Source organism: Anoplopoma fimbria, chromosome 11, assembly GCF_027596085.1.
Source record: "Anoplopoma fimbria isolate UVic2021 breed Golden Eagle Sablefish chromosome 11, Afim_UVic_2022, whole genome shotgun sequence".
In the NCBI taxonomy this organism is placed as follows: Eukaryota; Metazoa; Chordata; class Actinopteri; order Perciformes; family Anoplopomatidae; genus Anoplopoma; species Anoplopoma fimbria.
The window spans coordinates 8,275,047-8,290,070 of NC_072459.1; the positions used below are offsets into that span (position 1 = coordinate 8,275,047).

General features: G+C 39.1%; 1 protein-coding gene across 1 annotated transcript in view; it reads right to left on the bottom strand.

Annotated features, from left to right (window-relative positions):
* Positions 1–837: 837 nt before the first annotated feature.
* tmem104 (transmembrane protein 104) overlaps positions 838–15,024 on the bottom strand; it is a 66,680-nt gene continuing 52,493 nt past the window's right edge. The window contains exon 10 of the mRNA XM_054608147.1: positions 838–2,191. Coding sequence (XP_054464122.1) covers positions 1,428–2,191 — 764 coding nt within the window. The 3' untranslated portion in view covers positions 838–1,427. The remainder of the gene's footprint in view (positions 2,192–15,024) is intronic.

Sequence of the window (15,024 nt, forward strand, 5' to 3'; positions counted from 1 at the left end):
ATGATCTATAGCCAGTGTTTGTTATGACCCTTCTGGGTTACTGTAGAAACATGGCTGTCGGCACTCTCTGTAGATATAAAAAAAGCTCATTCTAAGATAATAAAAAAAGAAAAAAAAATGTATTTTCAGGTGAGTATACAATTAGGAAAACACTCCTAATAATAATATATCTTCCAACAGACTCCCCTTAATGCCATACACTGGCCCTTTAAGAAGTATGCCCCTTGCAGTATAATAATGAATTCTGATAGTCAGAGAGACAAAAGTCAGACAGTTAGAAGGTGAAGGGCGATAAAGAAGTCCATTAACAAAAGGCACAACTCAAAGTAGAAGCTGCCAATTGTCTTTGAACTCATCGTCACTAAACTACAGTTCAGTGTGGTGACATTTGGCTCGCTACCCTTCACTTTCGGCAACTGACTTCTTCACCCAAAAGTCTCCAAAAGCAGACCATAATGATCCCGTCAGGCTGTGAGATGGATACAGTACGAGGCTGACAGAGTCACGAATGGATGCTGAGCGGTAAAAAGACGAGAGACATGTCCTGTGAATGAACTACAGGTCTGGTGACAAACAGAGACGGATCTCCATCCATCAGCCGATCTGTCACCGACGGAGCTTCATCGCTCACAAAGGAGATGAGGAGATCGGAGGCTAAGGGATGGAAACCCGTCAGCCGCGACAGAGAATGATCATCCCTGATTCTGTTCGTTTGTCTCCTTCTGTTGGGTTTCTGATCTGATTTCGTTACCAAACCCTGTGTAGGACGCAGAGCAGCTTAGCAACAGAACACGACTCGGCATGTGACAGGCTCTTTTTCTTGTCACTAGTCGGCTCTTTCGAATATATCTTTATTGGAACATTCTCTCCAGCGTCCAAACATCTTTTTTTCCATAGTTTCTAAGGATAAAGAAGTTCAGGATGGACAAACAGCAGAACTCTAAAGTCAAACAAAGTGTTTGTTGGACCGTCGAACAGCGTCCGACATCGCCTGCCTCTGAGCCTCGCCAAGATCGGAAACAACAGACAAATTCTAAACTAATAATCCAACAAGCAACCTAACATTACGTCCTCTTCGGTTCGAAACCCACTGAACTCTTCAAGATATATATATATTTCTAAAAAGTACTTTTTGTGCAAATCTTTGTGTGTGACAAAACGTCTTATTAATAAATTACCCTTTTTCGTTCTCCTCTCATCGTTGTCAGTTCATGCAATGTTCCATCTTTCTTTGGATGGAACAAAAACATTTGGTCCCTTTTAACAAATTAGATAAATTACTCTTAATTACATATCATATATGCAACAAAAGTCCCATAAAAAGGCACGCTGTCCCACCAGCAGCGAGTAAGGCCTCGTGTAGACGTTTAAGAGACTGGCCAAACAGATATTTATATATTTATATTTTTAGAAAGTTCTTGGATTTCTCATTTCTTGACGTCCGTCAGGATGATGTTGGCTGTGACGAACATGAGGCAGGAGGCCGCCCACACCAAAACGAACCACACCCAGAAGGCGTGGCGGAAGGGAGAGCGGTGCTTGTTGACGGCGTCCCTTCCCACCACGGGCTCCAGATTGCGGCGAGCGTAGAACACGAGGCAGGCCGGGACTATGTACTGGATCCCCGTGCCGGCATAGGACCCTGTGATGCCCACAAGGGACTCCAAGTTGTGGGTGCAGAAGGCCACCACGATCGGCGGCACCAGGGTGATGAGCGGGAACACCACCCGGTCCACCACCCACGGGTAGGTGCCCCCGTCCCGGTGGAACAGGGTCTTCCAGTTGTTGCGAAGCGTGACGGCGATGATGGGGAAGTTGGTGCTGATGGTGAATACCGGGAAGAGGCCCAGGAAGTAGCGCAGGAAGGGGATGTCCAGCACGTGGCAGTTGTCCGTGAAGTTCAGCGTGTACATGTCGTGTAGCAGCGAGCTGTCGAAGCAGAAGATGGCGGACATGGAGAGGAGGACGTAGAAGCCCAGGATCAGGACGTAGTCCGCCAGCACCAGCGTGCCGACGCGCTTCTTGTCTGAGATGGGCGTCACCAGGGAGGGAAGGGAGTGCTGGCACATGAAGGAGTAGACGCACACCCCGAACAGGTTGGGAACGCCGGAGAAGGAGGCGACTGGCGGGCGACCCTCGCCGGCGCCTTTACTGATGCGGATAAGAGCCAAGACGATCATCATGGTGAACGCTGAGGAAAGAACCAGAGGAGATGGACAATTAAGAACAAACTGTGACGGTAAATCACTCAAAGGCAAGGCGGGTTTATTAGTATAACACATTTCAGCAAGAAGGCATAAACATCAAAAGACACAAAAGAAACAGATTCACGAAATACAATTAAAAACTGTCACAAGAGAAAAGAAAAGAAAGAGGTATGACATAGAATAAAACAGAGCAGAGGTAGAAGTTATTTAATAGCTTCAAAAGCAGCAAACAGAAAAGTCTTCAGCCTTTGTTTAAACAAAGTGAAGGTTCAAGCTGACCTTCAGTTTTCTGGGAGTTTTGTTACAGATATATGGAGCATAAAAACTGAGCTCTGCTTTTTTTTTTTACTTTAGAAAACAGACCCTGTCCCAGACGACCTTAGAGGTCTGGATGGTTCGTAACGTAGCAGAAATTCACAAAAGTATTTTGGCTCTGAACCATTCAGTGCTTTATAAAGATCATATAAAGACATCAATCCTACTTTAGCAATCAAATCAATCAAGTTTGCTTTTCCAAAGAATCAAATGCAATACAAAGTGCTTTAAAAATGATTAACGAGACGGAAGAGAGAAGATAAAGAGACTAATGCACACCAAATTAAGTTTAGAAAAATAGATTAATAAAATGCAACGCTGAATAAAACAGTAAAAAATTTGAAATTAGGAAAGAAATAAGATTAAAAAAATGTTTAAATACTAAAACCTCAGAATTAAATCTAGACTAACACAAGTATAATATAAAGCCTCATAAAGAGAAGGTATGCTCCTAATAATTAATCTCCCTGACGTTTAGATGGTAGTTTAAACTAGTTGTCTAAAAGTAAGAAAACAATAAATAAAAACTGTCAAAATTGGGCACTATGTAATCTTCATTGTCTGAAAAGGAAATATTGCATATTTTATAAGAGCCATTTGAAATTGTAAATCACATTTTTTCAATAACCAAAATCATATTTTTAATTTAATGAGTTTTCTTTTAACAACATGCTCTGATTGAATTTGAGTTCTTTCTTGTAAACAGTCACACAAGGTATATGTCTAGGGCTTTTATTGTGAAAGGTAAGAACAGATAGAGTTATCATTCATTCCTAAATAAATACACAATGAAGTACGTCCATTTTTTCATCTAAAGAGATTAACGTTGACATGGTGGAATTGTTTATGTTGTCGTGACCTTGGCCAGTGTAGTTAATAAACCCCGTCATCCTGTAAAAATGTGATAACGTACATCACGTCAAAGTAATCATGATAACTTACAATTGGGCGACTGGAGAGAATAAACATCATGTGACACTGCTCAAACAACCTTCAACCAATGTCAGTTATGCCTTCTACTGTAAGACAATCTCCATTTTCTACTACAGTCTACAGATCTTTTCCATCAATCAAGAAGATTTACCACTAAACTGGAACTGGCAGCAAATGATGTACAGCTGATTGTGTTTACGAATAAATCTCTGTTAAATCAGACTGTTGGCTTAACCCTCGATGGAATATTAATCATTCATCATTATTCATCTTGCAACTATATCCTGACCTGCTTTGTAGTTTGTTTTTTTCATTTCCTCGATTTTAACCAGTTTATTTGTATGATTTCTTGTAAAATAGCTTCTCCTTAAAAAGCATTCAGGATTGTGTTGGTGCTTGTAATGGGCTAAAGGAGTACATTTGTCCTACCTTGTTTGTTCTACATTACAATGTGGAAATGTGCTTTAAAAGGGGACGGTCAGGCGATCATTCATCACTTTCTTTGTCAAGTTCCACTTCTCTGAGTCTAAAAACACCTTTTGTGGATGTTCGGACCGAGAAAAAGGGCCTGCAGCAAAGAGTTTCTAACCGTCGAAAAATCACAGTGGAAGAATTAATTTCATTCCCTTATTCATTTTTTCAAGTAAAATTGATGTATGTGAGAGAGATAAAGCAAGTGACTATATTTAAAAAAAATCAATCAATGATCCTAACTATCAGGCATGACCTTTTATTATTTCCGTTTTCTGTAACTAAGCAATCAATCTACTTCCTGTTTACACCAGCACCCTGCCCAGTGTAAATGAAAGGCCTGCAGAGTGAAGTCAATGCTTCATGTGTTAAAGCTGCATTCTCTCTACTGTCCATCAGGGGGCGACTCCTCTGGTTGTATAGAAGTCTATGAGAAAATGACTCTACTTCTCTCTTGATTTATTCCCTCAGTAAACATTGTAAACATGAGTTTATGGTCTCAATCTCTAGTTTCAAGTCTTCTTCAATACAGCATGATGTTCATTTAGTAAATGATGGTCCATTTAGAGTCAAATAGACCATAAAGCAGGGTATGCTTTAGGGGTGGGCTTACTGTGATTGACAGGTCTCTACCAGAGATGTGTACTACAGGACGACGGAGATAGTGTTCTCTTATTAGTGCCTTTTAGTTATTAGTGTGAATGTTGCCTTAGTGTGAATGTTGCCTTAGTGTGGAGCTGCCTTCCAGCTGTTTGTCCCAGAAACATCAGGCATTAAAAAAAACCAATTGGGAACATTTCTTGGCTTGGGCAAAAAGTAATTGGAGCCAGGTGACGATATAGAGAAGCACCGTCTCCCCAATGTGCCTCCACCTCCTGCTGCTTAGATTGCATCTCCAATTGATTTCTTGAAGGTACCAACTAACACGAGCGTAGCTAAAGGAGAGCTCTGAGCGAGGCGTGTGGTCCCGTTACGGGCCGACAGTCATGTTGCATAGTTCGCCACCTCACCTCCATGCACGCTCATATCAGCCCGTGGCACCAGGAGTTAGTCATAGCCCTGTGATTGGCCGGCGGCCAGCTCCTCAACTTTCATCATCAGGCTGTCCTTTAAACGCGGGGTGACATTTAGGAGGTACCACTCGCACCATAATTTGTCACACACAGGCAGAAAATGAATCTATAGCATGAACTTCCATGAGTGTGATGCATAAATGAAAGAGAGAGAGAGATCCCTGCTGCCTTTGATGGAAATATTCAAAAGGGCAAATACAGCGTGTCCTAGGATAGTGTTGTTTCCAGGACAGGTTGCAGAGGGTGAACAGGGTGGAGGGGAGGTGTGTGCATGGGGGAGGGGGGGCTAATGTGTGCTGCTGCAGTGGCATTTTAATGTAAAGAGGGTGAAGTTCCTTCCAATTTACAGGAACGGACTGTAAAAAGGGGAAGGAGAAACCATCGGGAAGGAGTGAATAAGAAAGAAACAGAAGTACTACGACTACTAGTTTTGTTGAGATGATTATCATGAGACGAAGAAGAAATTCAAGGTTCTTTACAGATGTACTGTTTTAAGAAAGAAATAAACTGATTAAATAAGAAATTTAAAAAGTAATACAAGAGCTAAACCCCAAAAAATACATAAAACAAAAAAAGTGTCATCAGTCTTGCTCCCATTCAATTGTGATGCAAATTTTACACCAAAAAAAAAAAAAAAAAAAAAAACCATCAACTGGTTTGATTTTGTGTGTTTTGCTATAAGCTAGGCTTTACGCATGGCTAAATTACAACAGTAAAAAGAGTAAAAGAAGAAGTAAAGATCCTACGATAGAAACATTGAGAAAGGTGCAGAAGAATTTGTTTAAATTTGTCAAGTTTGAATTGTTCTTTTATGTCAGCTAGTATTTATCGTGTTTGATGTAAATGTAAATATATATCCAGGAAGACGGCTACAGCTGTTTAGTAATGTGAATGAAATGTTTGCTTCGCCTGAACTCATTCCAGGCAAGAACTGCTTCAAGCAAGCGTATAAACTGTTTTTCCTCAATTAAGAATGTTAAATCAAATTTTCCCTGTCCATACAGCTTCTCTAATCCAATCCTTGAAAATGAGCATAAAATATATCTATGATAGACAGCCTTTGGATATAATTGTGAAATCCAAAAACATTAGCTACAACTTTTTAGTCAACTTTCTGGTCAATATGGCTGTGAGTACGTGATTTAAATCAGTGCAGGAATTTCTGTTGACTTGGTTTACAGGTTTGCATACCTTTTTTACATTTTTATATTCTGTCATGAAAAAGAAAAACATGTAAATGAGAAAACACAATAGGTAGGTGGTGATGGAGACAGGATACAGGTTTGGTGTTAGATGTTGGCTGTGGTGAATACAAAAGAGGACAAAGAAGATGATGTTTAGGTGTTTTTTTTTACAATTTTTGGGGTATTTCACATGTTGTGACATTATGAAGAGAATCTAAACTAGATTGTATTTGTCCAAAAAGAAAAGAAAGACAGGATGCAGATGCTAAAGGAAAAATTAATTATGCAGGCACATGCACTTTTTTTTTTTTTTTTTTTTAATGGTGCATAAATCTAAGAGAGGAGATTTAGGGGCCACTAAAACGGAAGCATCACCGACTACAACAGAGAAATACTGTTTTGTCCGGAGTTTCAACAAACGGAGCACACAGCTCGATCCTCACCCTTGTTTCACACTTTCCTTACTCTTATATCAGAGTAGATGTAAGCACTCACACACCAGTGGCCAAAGTCTGCAAACCTGCTGCACAAGTGTTCGATATTTGATGCATCTTTGGCTGACAGCCAGTGTAATCTGTGGCTGCAGGGAAAGCTCCTCACCCCGACCTCAACCCTCCTCATACATGGAGGTCAAACAGCTGGGCAATGGACCAACTTTCAAGGACACGGACGCATGAATGTAGTGTTGCAACTTACAATTATCTGACAATTATCTTCTTGATTTATTGCTATTTTCCTTAGTAGGGCTGTAACAAGGTTTATATAGAGGATTTCTAAAGAAGCTAAGAATATCTTAAATGTTATTTTATGGTTAAGCGATTCATTAGGTTAAATGAGTTAGTCTTTTTGTTAATAAATCAACATTCTTTAATGAGTATAACTAGTCAGTGATGTCTCTTTGTGTTTGTAGCAAGCGAGAAAGCAAACCGCTTTTGGACCGCTCGGAAAATATTGTTTTATAATATTTTTTAAGATAAAAACCTTCAAAATGATTAAATATATTTTGGGGATTTTCTTTTCTTCATATTTTATGATAATGTGATTCAATGCATTAAATGTGTTTGGCTTTAAATGATTAAGTCTTTTTGTTAAATAATTTTTCTCTAATGAATTTAAATAATTAGTGCTGTCTCGCCGTTTTCAACAACAAATTTTAGTGGACGCAGAATATTTTGTTAAATAAAAACATGTTGTAAATTTAAAAAATGACTGAATTTATCTTTTCAATACATTTTGACATTTGGACTTACCAACACTTTATTAAGTTATTGGAAATGTTTTGTCACACAATCACACAAGTCTTAAACAATCCTACGCAGCCACCACGGGAATTTCATTCCACAAATAATACAATAACAACAATATAAGTGTAACCTGATAAAAACCTGAAAAACAGCCTTATAACACAATGAGCAGATGAATAGAAAAAAAATGCTCCTCAGGAATCAAATGTTGATTCAGAATTCAAAACTTTATGAATGAAGCTTTGAAGCTTCAAACTGTTCGGTACAGCACTATTCTTTAGTCTATAAAATGTTTTAAAAATAGTGAAAAAATGACATTTACGACTTCTCCAAGCTCACGATGATGTAGTTACCTTACTTTGTCAGGCCAAAACCTAAAAATATAACATTTACTGTCAAATATGACAAAGAAAAGCAGCAATTCTTAAATCTGAGAAGCGGAAACCGGAGAATTATTCCTCATAAAAGAATGACAGAAATGATGAGTCCATTATTAAATTACTAAAATTGTTGCAGCTCTACCCACATGTTAAAGAAAAGTCACACAGCTAGCTATTTAAGGCCATAAAACAGTCTTCAACTGTGTGGTATGTTTCTGCAGTAAGCATCAACGTCACGAGTGTCAGGAGAACTTTGAGGAGTTTTAAGAATAACGGTTTACAGCAAAGCAAAAGTATAAAATATCAAAACGATTCCTTGTCAGCTCATGTCCGTGTGTCTGTCCTTGAGGAAAGTATAACCGAGGCTTTACTCTCCACTCTCTCTCCTGGAAAAACATCATTAATGTGTGAAAGAGCCATCACTTTAACCCATCAGTCTGCACCTTTATGTCTGTAAGAAGCCAGGTGTGAAAAACAGCCACATGTAAGTCTGCTGTACACGATGGAGAAAAAGCTGCAGGAAAGGAAAACGATGTCTCCTCTCTGACACCAAACACGTGCAGGCTGAACAGGAAGAAAACAAGCACGGGGCTTTTAATACGGAGTGCATTACCTTAAGCACCATTTTTGCAAGTTCAGCCAAGATTAAGATGCAGCTAGAGAGCCTGTGAGTGCTGGTTGTACTGGTTAGCTCCCAGTTAAATGTAAATGAGGGTTAATAACTAAATCATATTCAGATTCCTTCCAAATTGCAAAATCTAAAAGCATAACATTTCTTTTTTTCTGACCGCACTTCAGAAAGGTCTATGCTAATTAGAGGCAAAGAAACTCATTTATCTCACTTAAGACACAGGAAGTAACCCCTTAACTTTTTCAAAGGAATTGAAAGTCAATCAGATGGTAGAGAGGAGCTGAACAGCAATAACAAAACCAGCAGAATGGAGCTTTTCATAATGTGCTCATTTGTCACCGACGCTCAGATGCATCATGCTACAAAAGGTCGGCAAATCACGTCCGCAGGTGACGATTTTATCTCGCTAATTGCAGTCGTGGCGATGAATCTCAATGCTGAGGCACAATGAAAAGCCATTAAAAGGGGAACATATCAGCTATAATCACTTTGATTGCTTTGAAGGACCGAAGAAACACAGTCTAGTACTGTATTTACACGGCAAATCTGTTGTGGCCTCCCACGTCACTTGATTGATGTAAACCATATTCAAATTAGTGGTGTTGCCACGGACTGTTGCCGATCCGTGATCCATATAAATCCCCCCTCACGGTTCGGCACACACGTGAACGGCTAATTAATTACAACGTTTAACCATCATAATGTGAAAATAAAGTTTTACTGACGATCTTTATCCATAGATATTCAGTAAAGTCTCTGATAACGTTACACTGTGAACAACAAATCAGTTTAAAATCAACAGGAGGACAGGTGGTTACGTTAGCATCACTGCTAACGAACGAAGGTTCAGTTCAGTTACATTATGATGCTTTCAGGCTCTGCTATAATCTAACTAAACAAAAAAAAGGGATCTGTATTTGGCCAATATGGATCATCAATGATCAGCAATTAGTATTGGTGGCAAAAATATGTGATTGGAGCACTTCTAAAAGTTATATTGGCTCCTTTTTTTCCCTTTTGTGCTGATCCGATTCGTGACTCAAAACCATGATACGATCCAAACTCCGAATTCAAATACGTATCACAAAGTAAAACCAATAATAAGCGAGACATTCAGTTTTAATCTAAATTTGTCATCTCTTCGGACAACCCTTGTTGCCTGCATCTTTATGGTCTTATTATGTATTGACAAGATTAAAACAGCCCCTTTAAAAGATGCCATTGACTCCCTGATCAAGTCTCATGTCACCAACTACAAGCCAACAGCAACACCCATCTTACCAAAGACCCCTCCCCCTACATGGGATGAGTCATTTACCTCTGCAGATATCTGTCAGTACATGGTGATTACATGCACTTTCAAACTGACACACCGGCCCATCACCAACACCCTCCTGTTCACTTGATACTCCACAACAGGATCTGAGTAAATCGAGCGGGTGTCATATGGCCACATATCACATCCACGTAACTAGCGCCCGTCCATCCTGCAGGGCCTGTGATTTATATCACCTAGACGGGGGACGGGCAATGACCTTGAGAGGGAAACGCTCTTCGACTTCAACAACCCTCCAGAGGCTGCTCTCACAGCTGCATTCACACCGGTGGTGAACAGAGCTGTTGCAGACGCATGCAATGCTGCAAGGAGTCGTTGGATGCGTCTGGAGAAGGACTCTTCAGAGATGGGATTTCCTGGACTCGGTTAATGAGGAGGAAATGGTAGAAGGTGAGAGATGATCAATTTGATGTGTGATGAAGCGAGAGGAAGATGCATGTTAGGGTGGGGGTCTCGCAGCTCGGAGAGAACGACTTGAAAACATTAGGTCATAGACTAGATAAGAAGTTGACGTAGTCAGCGTGACGTCACCCATTGGTTTGGGGACTGATGTTTTGAAGCCTTGAGTTTGGCCATCGCCATCTTGGTTTTGTGCAACCGTTGAATGGAAGTGACCAAATTTGGACTGAGGAGGAGTGACGTAGAGACGCCGTATACTGTATGTCTCTGGTAGAGACCTGTCAATCACTGTTAAGCCCCGCCCTAAAGCATACCCTGCTTTGTGGTCTATTTGACTCTAAATGGACCATCATTTACGAAATGAACATCATGCTGTATTGAAGAAGACTTGAAACTAGAGATTGAGACCATAAACTCATGTTTACAATGTTTACTGAGGGAATAAATCAAGAGAGAAGTAGAGTCATTTCCTCATAGACTTCTATACAACCAGAGGAGTCGCCCCCTGGTGGACAATAGAGAGAATGCAGCTTTAAGACACTTCAGCATCGGCTTCAGTTTGTTGCCTGAACAAATCGGGAGTGATTTTTGGATTTGTTTAATACGCACCTCAATATATCTTTTAAAGTTGTTCTTTTTGTCAAAAGTACTTTCCCACAGATGGCAAATATTAAGTAACAAAAAAATAAAAAAATTCTTGGAACGAGGTTGATTACTCCTCATTTATCGTGCGTTTTATTTCAACGAAAGCAAACACGTGTCAATTTTTGCTCGTTACATACATTATTTTAAAAATAAACTCAAATCGGTTAGTTTTAGGCAACAAAACAACTTAGTTGGGTTTAGGAAAACATTGTCGTTTGGGTTGAAATAACTGCGGAAATGCCTTTATTCAAGTATGCAAGTTACGTGTTGAAGACGTTGACTTCTCACAGGGGAACAAGCAGCGATCTCCTGGCTAAAGGATTGCTGTTTGTTGGACCAATTGACCTCCTCTCCAGGTCACCCTGTGTTGGTTTAGCGGTCTTCATGGGATATATCTACGAATTACGGCTCATTATTTTTCGTAGGTATAGCAACGGATGCTAAATGAGACCAGCCAGCTCTCAGCTGTGCTTTAATGTTTGGGTGAAGTGCCACTGCTTCTGTTTTAACTCTGAGGAAACACTAACGCGACGCATGGTTCTCGTTCTCCTGCATTACTGTTTTCTCTTCTTGGTTGCCAATTTAAACATGATCGCCTCTAGTGGTTTTAGAGCACAGCAATCACCCCATCATTAATTAAGAGACGCTCCTTGAGTGCTCTTGGATAACCTCTTAGCTAATTAGGAGCCCTGGCTGTTCGCCCGGTTCTCGCCGGGGTTTCAGGAGTTCTTGCTGTGGAGTAGAACTCGATCACTTTAAACCCCCCTTCAGGAGCGGAGCTAACGGGCGGCTGCTGTTGTGTTTGGTGGGTCGACCGGGTGATAAGTGGCTGCTTCGCCACGCAACAACTTGTGTGATCTCAGATAGGACTATCAGCCAACACAGCACAGCAGTTGGCCGGCTGTTTAGCACTCAGTACTGACGCTCGGAGTCACAGGGAAAATAGAAATAGATAAATTAGGCAAAACACGTGAGATAAATGAGTCCTTTGTCTCTAATTGGCATAAACCTTTCTGCAGTGCGGGCAGAAAAAATAAATTTTATGCTATTAGATTTTGCAATTTGAAATTTAACTAGAGATTAATAGTTAATAAAAACAAAAGTTGCCTGCAAAGCAAAGATGATGTGGTCGACTTTGAGGAAAACCAGCTCTCTAGTTGACTCTGGCACACTTACATTGAAATGTTGATTAATGTGCATTGTCTCTGGTAAATTTTAAAACAAACACCTGAAGGTGCAACTTTAATTCCTCCTTTGAATGAAGGCTTCTCTGAGGTAAACAACGAGCTCACAGACCATAATTAAAAGCTTTGTCACCGGGTATAGATCCCATTGATCAGGCTCTCAGACTAAAGACGACATACACCAAACATTCCTCTAATCACCCAGGAACTCGTCTCAGCAGGAGGTCAAACTTCTCATCACGCGACATCAATATAAAGAAAGGGATGAAGGAAAGAAGGAAGTGGCTTTAGTCCTTGACCGACATCAGGAGCATCACATGAAGACAGAAAAGAGATGACTTTTCCCAATCTAAGCGTTCTTTTTCACTGTTAAATGTAATTTTTCAGGACCTCTGAACTGTGTTTCAGCTCTACGGTTCCTTAAAACCTGCTCATATTTCACTTTCCCCCTGTGAGAAGAAAGCTCTGGACAAACTCAATGCCTCCCTCCGACATTCAAAAACAATATCTCCCTCTCGCTCCCTTTTTAAAACGGCACTGGGCAGCTGTTAAAATCTCTGCGGGCCTTTTCTCAGCTCCTGTTGTAGTAAAATAAGAACATGAGATGGATGGAGAGTCTCTTGGATCACTGAAGCAACAACTCTTTAACTTACAGTTATTTTTTCTCTTTGTGCAGGAGGAGAATGGGGCCATTTTCTACATTTCACAGAAATATTCAGACTCTGAAGGTGCCAACATTTATTTCACCATTACATTTTTATGTGAGTTTATACTTTAACATTGGTAAATAAAGCTCACCTTTTTTGTTTCTTTAATAAACTATAAACTTTATGTAGATAGATCACAACTTTTAAGTTCAGTGGCTATAAAAACTATTCATCCCCCATGGGAGTTTTACTGTTCTACAAAACTGAACTAAAAAGGGATGTAATGTGGATTTCTGGACGTTGATGCAAAGAAAAAGTCCCTTAAATGTCAAGAAGAAAGTGTAAAAAAAGAAGCCACATTAAATATACGTGTAAGACAATGAAACACAATCTATGGGGGGGGTGCTTCTTCATATGTACAATCTTTATAATCTAAAAGAATATGTATATATATATATATATTATATATTATTTTTTTATAATAATGATTACTATAAAAAATAAAACAATTACAAATCAAATAAATACAATTCAATTAAATTCAATACAATTAAAATAATAATATAACCTTTATTAATAAAGCCCTTTTCAACCACCTACAACTTTAGTAGATAAAGTCCTTTACACATGTTTTGTTTTTTTCTAACTGTTGATTTTTGTAATTAACACTTTCACACATAAATATAAAGCGGTGAAAATGGTTCTGAATTTTTTCTTCTTCAGAACAAAGTAGATTTTTCTGAGCTTTTGCACTTAAATCAACTCAGACTCCGTAGTCAGATACACTCCTGTTCTTTCCTTTCACAATAAAAGCCCTATAAATATAATATTTGGTGAGTATTTAGCATTTTTTTGTGTCATTTATTCATCAGGTCAAAGGCCTTTGCTCTATGCAAAGATTATTGCAAGCTCTTATAAAGATGCTTTAATAAGAAAAGCTGTAAACAAAACCACATTAAAGTGACAGCTGCTCAGTGGGAGCCACAGATCTACAGTACATGTCACCAACTCAACAGTCAATAGAGACAGAAAGGCCCCCGAGGCTCTTAACAGCCCTCCATGCTCCTCTGGAGAGATGGACGGATGTGATTAATACTCGTCTGCTGAGCGTTAACTTATTCCCTTCCTCTCACTCCACTCAATATCAATTAGAGAAGCTCTCGGCTGCTGTCAGTGAGTTTAACAGGTGATCCTCTGGAGGGCTCATGTGTAATGATTCCTCCTGTTTCAATGGTTTCAAAAAGCATTTACCTTTTTAATACATCAATCCACATAATGTGCAGGGAAGTTAAACAGTATTTGTATTTATGCTGGGGTTGTTTTTGTTAAATTTTTCATATAAGTTGTTTATTTGTCAGTGTGCTGCAGATTTTTGTGCAGACTAAGAATGTGATAAATATAAGTTATTTAAAATATACTGTAAATGGCCAACTATAAAATTAAAAAAGTGCAAAAGCAAACATCATCATCAATGCCGCCAACGTCAAAGATCTCATCCTAAAGTCACATGTTTTTTGTTTAAATTCACTTGGCAAAAAAAAAAAAAAAAAAAAAAAAAAAAAGCTGCCTCGTCAGAAGGTTAATGTGCTTTTGGTGAGTAATGATGTGTGTTACATGCAGCTCTATTCATCTGCTGTTACAAGGCGCTGTAGAGACAGACATAAAGGTTAACAAGCTCTTCAGAAGGAAGTGAATGATGGATGGTGTTTGAGTCCTTCAGTATATCTGGTCCAAATATATAGAAGGGAGAATATGTGAAGAGGGGCGTGTTCTATGTCTATTAATGGGGTTATTTATTCTTTTTTTTACTGTATTTTTGAAGGCTTTTTAAGATGTCTTTATTACAAACAGCGCAGAAACAATTTTCCAAAAAGTAGTGACAACATTTGGAAGTCATGCATGCCAATTGTGTTAGTGACATTTTTTTAAAGGAATCGATACCAATTTAGAAGCTTGTCTATGAATCAATACTGTAGAATCGATTTGAACCCCCTATAGTTTATGGTCAGAGGTATTAACCCTTTAGCCACAAGTTGATGTTTAAAGACGTGAATTATGACATTATAATTAACTTTCATTGGATTGTTTTTTTGTGTTTTAAATCTTTAAATCGAATAATGTATTTAAAAAGTAAAAAAAGTTTTTTACAAGACAAAAATAAAAATGACAATGTACAAAATAAATCTGTACGGTTTGCTTTAGAGAAATTAACCCTGGCGCGGTGTCCAACACCAGTCTCGTGGTTAAAAGTCGTTGGTTTGTTGACTTTCATTGTCATTATTTTGTCCTGGGTGACAATGTAGACAAAACGGGCAGCAACCTCCGGTTCTGCCGAGTTAAGCCGATTCTTTATGTCTTAAAGCTGCATTCTCTCT